This window comes from Uloborus diversus, unplaced genomic scaffold, assembly GCF_026930045.1.
Source record: "Uloborus diversus isolate 005 unplaced genomic scaffold, Udiv.v.3.1 scaffold_694, whole genome shotgun sequence".
NCBI classification, from domain to species: Eukaryota; Metazoa; Arthropoda; class Arachnida; order Araneae; family Uloboridae; genus Uloborus; species Uloborus diversus.
Window position 1 is genome coordinate 91,869 of NW_026558895.1, and position 8,175 is coordinate 100,043.

General features: G+C 35.3%; 1 protein-coding gene across 1 annotated transcript in view; it reads right to left on the bottom strand.

Annotated features, from left to right (window-relative positions):
• Positions 1-7,126, bottom strand: part of LOC129233755 (protein henna-like) — a 61,374-nt gene extending 54,248 nt beyond the window's left edge. The window contains exons 1-2 of the mRNA XM_054867734.1: positions 7,085-7,126; positions 1,195-1,293 (exon numbers count right to left, since the gene is read on the bottom strand). Coding sequence (XP_054723709.1) covers positions 1,195-1,293; positions 7,085-7,126 — 141 coding nt within the window. The remainder of the gene's footprint in view (positions 1-1,194; positions 1,294-7,084) is intronic.
• Positions 7,127-8,175: the final 1,049 nt, after the last annotated feature.

An 8,175-nucleotide genomic window follows, 5' to 3' on the forward strand; every position in this document is an offset into this window, starting at 1 on the left:
AATAAAATATTATTTCTTTAACATAACAAGAATTATCTGTAAATTTCACAATTATTCTAATAATTTTCACAACTCTGTAGATGTACGTATGTGTGTATGGTCGTATTTTATCATTCAGCCAAATTTGAAGTTTTATTCTGCAAATCAAGAATTTACCCATCCGACAAATTTAAATTCGTGGAACCCCTGACTGCAAGAGTTCTTTCATCGGCTAGGTACAAGGCCCTTGTTTTAGATGCTTAGGGTAAGAACGGACTTGTTTGCACTTTTGTATAACAGTAACTTGGTACCTCTTTTAATGTTATCAGATATTGGAAATTTTGCAATGTCATGAAAGCTTGGTTGCAATAAGTACAACATCCTAAATATTAGAAATCCAACAGTACACATCACTTCTTTTCCTACCATCTTCCATTTCATTCTGAGAAAGAAATTTTTTTTTAGAAATTGATCAATATTATCAGGGGCGCTCCGATGGGAAGGCACAGGAGGTCACTGGAACACCCAAAAAATTTCCTCATTCGGCAAATTTTTCCAGACGATTTGGCAAAGTCCGTACCATAATTAAACCGTTCATTTCAAAAAACAGTCAAGCGACAACTCTAAAATTTCAAAAATGCATTTTTTACTGTCGTATAAAAAATTTTCTATGAGGATTACAATGCTTTAAGCTAAAAGGGATACATATTTAGGCATATTCCTTTCCGTAAACAATGTTGTAATCATCATTGAATAATTTATTATGGTAATATAGATGTTTTCTTAAAATTAGCAACTTTGTCGCTTGACTGGTTTTTGAAATAAACGATTCAATTGCAATTTAGAAATTTTTAAATGACCGGATGTCCAAATTCATTAGACCTTTGTGAGCATACTCGTATTTTATCATTCGGCAAAATTTGGAGTTACATTCGGCGAATTAAGAATTTCTGTCCTCCTAAAAATTTAAGTTCGTGTGCTCCTGACTGTTATTGTCTTCGTATAATTCACTCCTCCAAAATGAATTTCCTTTTTTCGAACAAGGGACTTTTATGTCCTGGAAAAGATTCGAGCTGTATCACTGGCCCCTTACAATTTAGCCAGTTCAATTTCGTCATATATTACACAAAGAGTCAATGGCCCACACAACCACTTCCATTTCCTTCCTTTAATCAGTAATCTGACTCAAATAGATGAATATCTTGATCAGCTTACACAATCTGATGCGCCAATCATATTTACATCTTGCGGAATCTTCGAATTCCGTTGAGAGAAGGAATCATCATCAGATAAGAAATCTGCAACTAAATTCAACTGGATAAAAAGATTATGGACGTTTCACAACCATCAGATAAAACATTCTCTCTCTCGTCTGAGAAATATATATTTTTTTCCGAAAATTTCTTAAAGAAGCAATCGATGATTGAAACTCATTAGCAAGTTGTCTCACTTCACCCTCTTCGATGCAAAATGATTTCAATCAAAAAGTTCTGTAAAGTACTTCATTTCTCTCGTCTTTCTTTACTTCAGTAAGCAGCCTTTATTTTCAAACTTTCAGTTTATAGAACCAAAGCCTTCAAAAAATAATGCTGTTGGGGAATAATACCTGCTTTAATTTACTATCAAAGCATAACAGTTAATCCCATATTTAATTATTAATAGTTTCTTGAATAAAATAAGATCCGGGCCTTGTAAGTGCGAAATACGTGTCAGCAACATTTCACATGATGTAGTGTTTTTCAACGTAGTTGTTTATATTTTTACTTTTCAGTATAAAGTTATTTATTTGTTTTTAATATTATTATTACATTTTTTAGCTGTTGTGGTGCAGATTGAGCGTTTTTAAAATAAGGCCCGCAATTATTAAGAGTAATGATTCCTAACAAATAGCTTTTAAAAAAAATGTTTCTAATGTTTGGCATAACAATTTTCAGCTGCATGACAGGACCTTTGAGATATTGGCACCAAAATTGAATCAGCCCCTGTACCCTTTAGGGTCTACAAACATGAACCAATTTTTGCTTAATTCCACCAGTTACGTCCTGAGATATAGCAGTCACGAATAACGGAGAAAACTTTTGATTGCTCTATTCCCTTGGAACAATTTAAGCCAAAAACTAATGGGCACTAATTCAGTTGTTAATACGCGTTCGATTACTCAAACCCTTTTTAAGCTATTGGCAACAAAATTGATTCAGCATCTGTACCCTCTAGGGCAGGAGTTCCCAAACTTTTTCGATTTGAGGCGCCCTTTGAAAAATTAGGATTTTCTCATGGTACCCTGGCCTATCTTTATTATATTATATGTACTGATACTATGGACATTTCGTGGCACCTTTCGCATCTCTCTGTGGCACCCCAGGGTGCCGCGGCACCTACTTTGATAACTCCTGCTCTAGGGAAAACATATGGATTAAATTTTCTTTGATTCCGCCCGTTATTTCTCGGGATACAACAGGCATGCAAAAGGGAGAATACGTTCTCCACTCCTTTGGAGGAATAGGCACCAAAAATTAGTGGGCACCAATTCACATGGGAGTACATATGTGAATCAAATTTCCTTCGATTTCAGGCAGTAGTTTTTGCTTTAGAGCGGCCACAAAAAATCGGTCACACACATACAACCAGACATACAAACAGACATTTTTCAAAAATGGTCAAATCGTACTCAGCACACCTCATAACTTGCAAATCCGTCAAAATTCGAAAAAAATCACGAATCCAATACTTTTTCTGTATACTGTCAGCCCCACTTAATCGGATAACTGACAAACGAATATCCCGCTTTTAAGAATTCGCAACTCCAATAAACTATAGGGTTCGCTGCAGCCACTGTCCAATGGCGGATGAAAAAGGTAAAACAAACAAATGTCGTAACTTATAACTTGCTTTGATGTTTAGTGAATGACAGTACTTTTTCATCGTGTATGTGGGAAGCTTTATTTTCCATTCTTCTGAAATGACATTACACCACAAACTGTCTGAAGCCTGTAATTAACCCCCAAGAGAACACGTGGAATGGAATGTTTTACCCTTTTCTTTAGTATTATTAATCACCGCAAGGTAGCTAACTGGAGTTGCGAATAAAACCTCCCGGAACCGCATATTTCCTCGTAGACGCAATGTTAATGATCCCCGCTTAATCGAATAATTTCCCCGGATAATCGAATATTATTCATCAGCTTTCGCAAATATTTTTGTTGAAATTTTTTTGAATAAATTAGAAATCAGTTGTGGTTGTGTAAGAACAATTGTTGACGTGAAATAAAAAAACAATATTTTTCGCCCTCAACGGGTGAGAAAAACTTCTAATTTTCATCAAAATATTTCCTCCATTCTATCTAATTTCTTTTGTCATTGCCATTACAAAAAAAAAAAAAAAAAAACAGTGCAGTCAATAATTAAATTAAATAACACACATTTCAGACGATGACAAATTCGCAACTTCAGAGCTCGAATACGCTACCTCGCGTTACCTTTTTCATCCGCCATTAGACAGTGGCTGCAGCGCCTCCTATAGTTTATTGGAGTTGCGAATTGATAAGTAGAAAATGTAAAACTCTGCGGACGAGAAGGGGAGAAAAGGACTCGGAAAAGTATTCCCAAAAGACCTTGGAGAAAGCAATCCACTATAACAGAATTTTTTCAAAAAATATTCTGAAACTAGTATGTTGTGGCCATCACGAAACTTTCTTCTATATTTTTCCTTTTTCTGATCCCTCCCCATGCTTGACGAGGAAGCAATATTCCTAACAGAAACAAAATTACACATGCAAAAACTTGACGACCATCCCAATGTCTGAATTATTGTAAAAACAAAACAAAGAGCGAAAATTGAAAGTTACTTTAAAAGCCTTACTTGAATTAATTACAAATATTTTATTTATTAACAAACATAAGATGGCAACAGTTAAAAATTTTAAATCATTGAGATAATATTTCCGATCATTTCCATACACATATATGTTTCAGCGCCATTTCATTCTCCCATAGATTTTCAAAGTGAAATATTTAAGAATCGCCGTTGCGATGGTGAAGAAAAGTTATTTTCAATGAAATTGCACACAAACGGAAAGACATTTCAGTTTCTGGATTTCGTGAATGATGGAAGTCTCGCCATGACAAAGAAGAAACAGGGGAGGAGGAATGCAGTGTCGGCCGGTGGCGAGGTGGCAGGGAGTAATCCCGACCCTCCGAAATTAAAATCACGAGAAATACGCAGACGACCATCTATTACGATTTATCTTTCTTATTGTTGCATTAATAAAGCTATTTTTATTCGCAAAAAAAAAAAAAAAAAAAAATCAACACCTCTTGGAGCGATTGGAGTCAAAATTGAACCAAAGCCTGTTTACGTATGGATTCACATATATTCCAAATTTCAATCAGAACGTAGCACTACTTCTTGAGATAGGGCACTCACAATGGAAAAAAAGAACGGGCGATTGCGCTACCCCCCTTTTTAGCTGTGGACACCAAAATAAAATCAGCTCTTATACCCACTAAGGGCTACTTGTCAAAAAATTTGTTTGATTCCGTTCGTTATTTCTTGAGATACAGCAGTCACAATTGACGACAAAAAACGTTCTATAGCTCAACCCCCCTTTGAGTTATTGACACCAAAATTGAATCAGCACCTGTTCCTAGTATTGGCAACATATGGACCAAATTTTGTCTGATTCCGCCAGTTACTTCCTGAGGAATAGCAAGCACGCGTAACTCAAAAAACGTCCCATTGCTCCACCCCCCTTGGAGGAATTCGCGCCAAAAACTAATGGGCACAAGTTCACATAGGGGCACATATGTGTACTAAATTTCGTTCGATTTCATGCGGTAGTTTTTGTTGTAGAGCGGCCACAAAAAACTGGTCACACACAGACGTGACACACACACACACACACACATACACACACACATACACACACACACACAGACAGCCAGACATTTTCCAAAAATAGTCGAAATGGACTCGGCACACCTCAAAACGTTCGAATCCGTCAAAATTCGAAATTCGAAAATTTGCACGAATCCAATACTTTCTTCTATATATCAGATATAGAAGAAAGTAAAAAGATGATAAAACAAATATTTCACAACTCAAGTTGAAAGTTACTTTTTTATAATTTTCATACTATACGTACTATAATAATGTACAAATTAATTAACTATTTTATTGTTTAATTAGCTTATTTCAGAAACTTTTTACAAATAACATTAGTTATTTCCTTTACATAGCAATTGATTTATAATTTTTACTTTTTTAGACAAATGTTGTCAATTTAGATAGGTAAAGAAAATTTCTCCGCTTTATCAAATACTCCGCTTAATCGAATAATATTTCTTGGAACCGACGATATTCGATTAAGCGGGGTCGACGGTATGAGATATAGAAGAAACTACAAAGAAGTGCTCTAAAAACCAGGCTGCCATTCTTGACCGGAATTATCTTTATTTTGTTAAAAACGAATTGTTATTATTATTATTATTATTATTGTAATAATTTTACTTTAGTGCTGGAAGGGGTAAAATTTTTCCTAAATAAAATTAGACCTAATACCTTCCGGATTCTACAATTAACTTGAAAAGGACCTTTTACGTTATTTCCGAGGTTAATCTTCTTTATCTTCTTTACTAATAATAAAGCTGAAAGTCTCTCTGTCCGGAGGATGTCTGGATGTCTGCAAGATGTCTGTGACGCACATAGCGCCTAAATCGTTCAGCCGATTTTCATTAAATTTGGCACAAAGTTAGTATGTAGCATGGGGGTGTGCACCTCGAAGCGATTTTTCGAAAATTCGATGTGGTTCTTTTTCTATTCCAATTTTAAGAAAAAAAAAATATCATAAGATGGACGAGTAAATTACGAAATTATCATAACGTGGAACCGTAACATGGGCACAAGCCAACTGGCGAGATACGAAATTATCATAACGTGGAACCGTAAGATGGGTACAAGCCAACTGGCGAGAAAATTCACCATACATTATTTGTAAATATACAGGCGAACCAAAAGACTTTTTGATTTTTCTATTACGGGCAAAGCCGTGCGGGTATCACTAGTATATCTTTAAACGAGCAATTCTTGTGGGTATGTATATATTTCTTATCTCGGAAACGGCTCTAACGATTTGGGTGAAATTTTGGATTTAATTGTAGTTTAGCATTCTAAGTTCATCTACATCCGTGATTTTTCTGTAAAAACGCGATTTTTTTACAAAAAACAGTTTTTTAATATAAAGTCTAATTAAGTTAAGCCTTGAAGTAAACTGTGAATTGACGCATCAGGCAGACGATTTGCAACCATAACAATGAAAATTTGTCTCTTCTCGCTTTAAAATTTTAAACTTGCTTAGGATTACCAGGCTTGGCTGATATTAGCCACTTTGGCTCATTTCAATCACACTTGACTAAAAACAAATTCAAAAGCACTATGTAAGTCGATGTAAGGCTTTTTTTTTTATTTAAGCAAAACTATTGCTTGACCGTCTTATTTTATTCACTTATATTCCTTTTTACACATTAAATAGTTTTATATGTTTTTTTTTAAAATCACGCATCTAAATTTTATTTCGAAAAAACATATGTCTAGAGACTGTTTATGTTTTGTTAAGACAGTTGTTATCATTTGTTGTAATGGTTTGTGGATCATCAGTTTTGATGGATATCATGCTCTATGTAGCATTTTCTGGCGTAAAGTGACCAACTACACTAAAAGTACTTATTCAAAAAGAAAATCTCGATTGGGATAAAATCGTAAAACGCATCATAGTATGAAAGGAAGTATTCGGTTGAAAACCGATTTCACCATAGCAAAACTGGCTTCAAGGTCAAAATATTTTAATTACCGACAAGAAAATTGTATAGCGGAAACAAATGTAACAGCTAGTTTAAAACAAAATGTTGATTTAATTACATTCAAAATCTTCTTTGTTTGATACTTAAGTGTTATAAGAAGGTCGAGTGCTTAATATTTTGTTAACGCGATGCTTTTCAAGTATATTTGGAAAAGTATTGAACCTTAAAAAAACACGAGTTGACAAAAAAAAAAAAAAATCTTTTAAAGCCGAGCGAGGCTCGGTCGTCCAGGTACTCATTAATAACGTACCTTAATAATCCACTTTCGGGTCTTCAAAGGTTCAGTCTTCATCTTGGTTCTGGTTTCGGATTCTTTTTCCCAAGCGTTCCTTTTATATGCATCGAGTGCTCCTGACGAGAAAGCGACCGAAGTTGCGTCATTTAAAAAAAGCTGAATGACCTTAACGAGTTAATGAGCCAAAAGGCATTGGAGTTTAACGTTACAGCTGTCTTAGATTAAATAAAAAGTGATGTCGGGAAAGTTATGTGGACATATCACACGTCAAGTGTTGAGTTTTTGCGTAAATGTTATTGTTGATACTGGATAAATGTGCCTTTTTACTTTCTTCTATATCTAATATATAGAAAAAAGTATTGGATTCGTGCAAATTTTCGAATTTCGAATTTTGACGGATTCGAACGTTTTGAGGTGTGCCGAGTCCATTTCGACCATTTTTGGAAAATGTCTGTCTGTCTGTGTGTGTGTGTGTTTATGTGTGTGTGTGTGTATGTATGTATGTATGTGTGTGTATGTATGTGTGTCACGTCTGTGTGTGACCAGTTTTTTGTGGCCGCTCTACAACAAAAACTACCGCATGAAATCGAACGAAATTTAGTACACATATGTGCCCCTATGTGAACTTGTGCCCATTAGTTTTTGGCGCGAATTCCTCCAAGGGGGGTGGAGCAATGGGACGTTTTTTGAGTTACGCGTGCTTGCTTTTCCTCAGGAAGTAACTGGCGGAATCAAACAAAATTTGGTCCATATGTTGCCCCTAACAGAAGCAGGTGCTGATTCAATTTTGGTGTCAATAACTCAAACGGGGGTTGAGCTAAAGAACGTTTTTTGTCGTCAATTGTGACTGCTGTATCTCAAGAAATAATGAACGGAATGAAAGAAAAATTTATCGGCAAGTAACCCTTAGTGGGTATAAGAACTGATTTTATTTTTGTGTCAACAGCTAAAAAGGGGGGGTAGCGCAATCACCCGTTCTTTTTTTCCATTTTGAATACCCTATCTCAAGAAGTAATGCTACGTTCTGGTTGAAATTTGGAATATATGTGAATCCATATGTAAACAGACTTTGGTTCGATTTTGACGCCGATCGCTCCAAGAGGTGT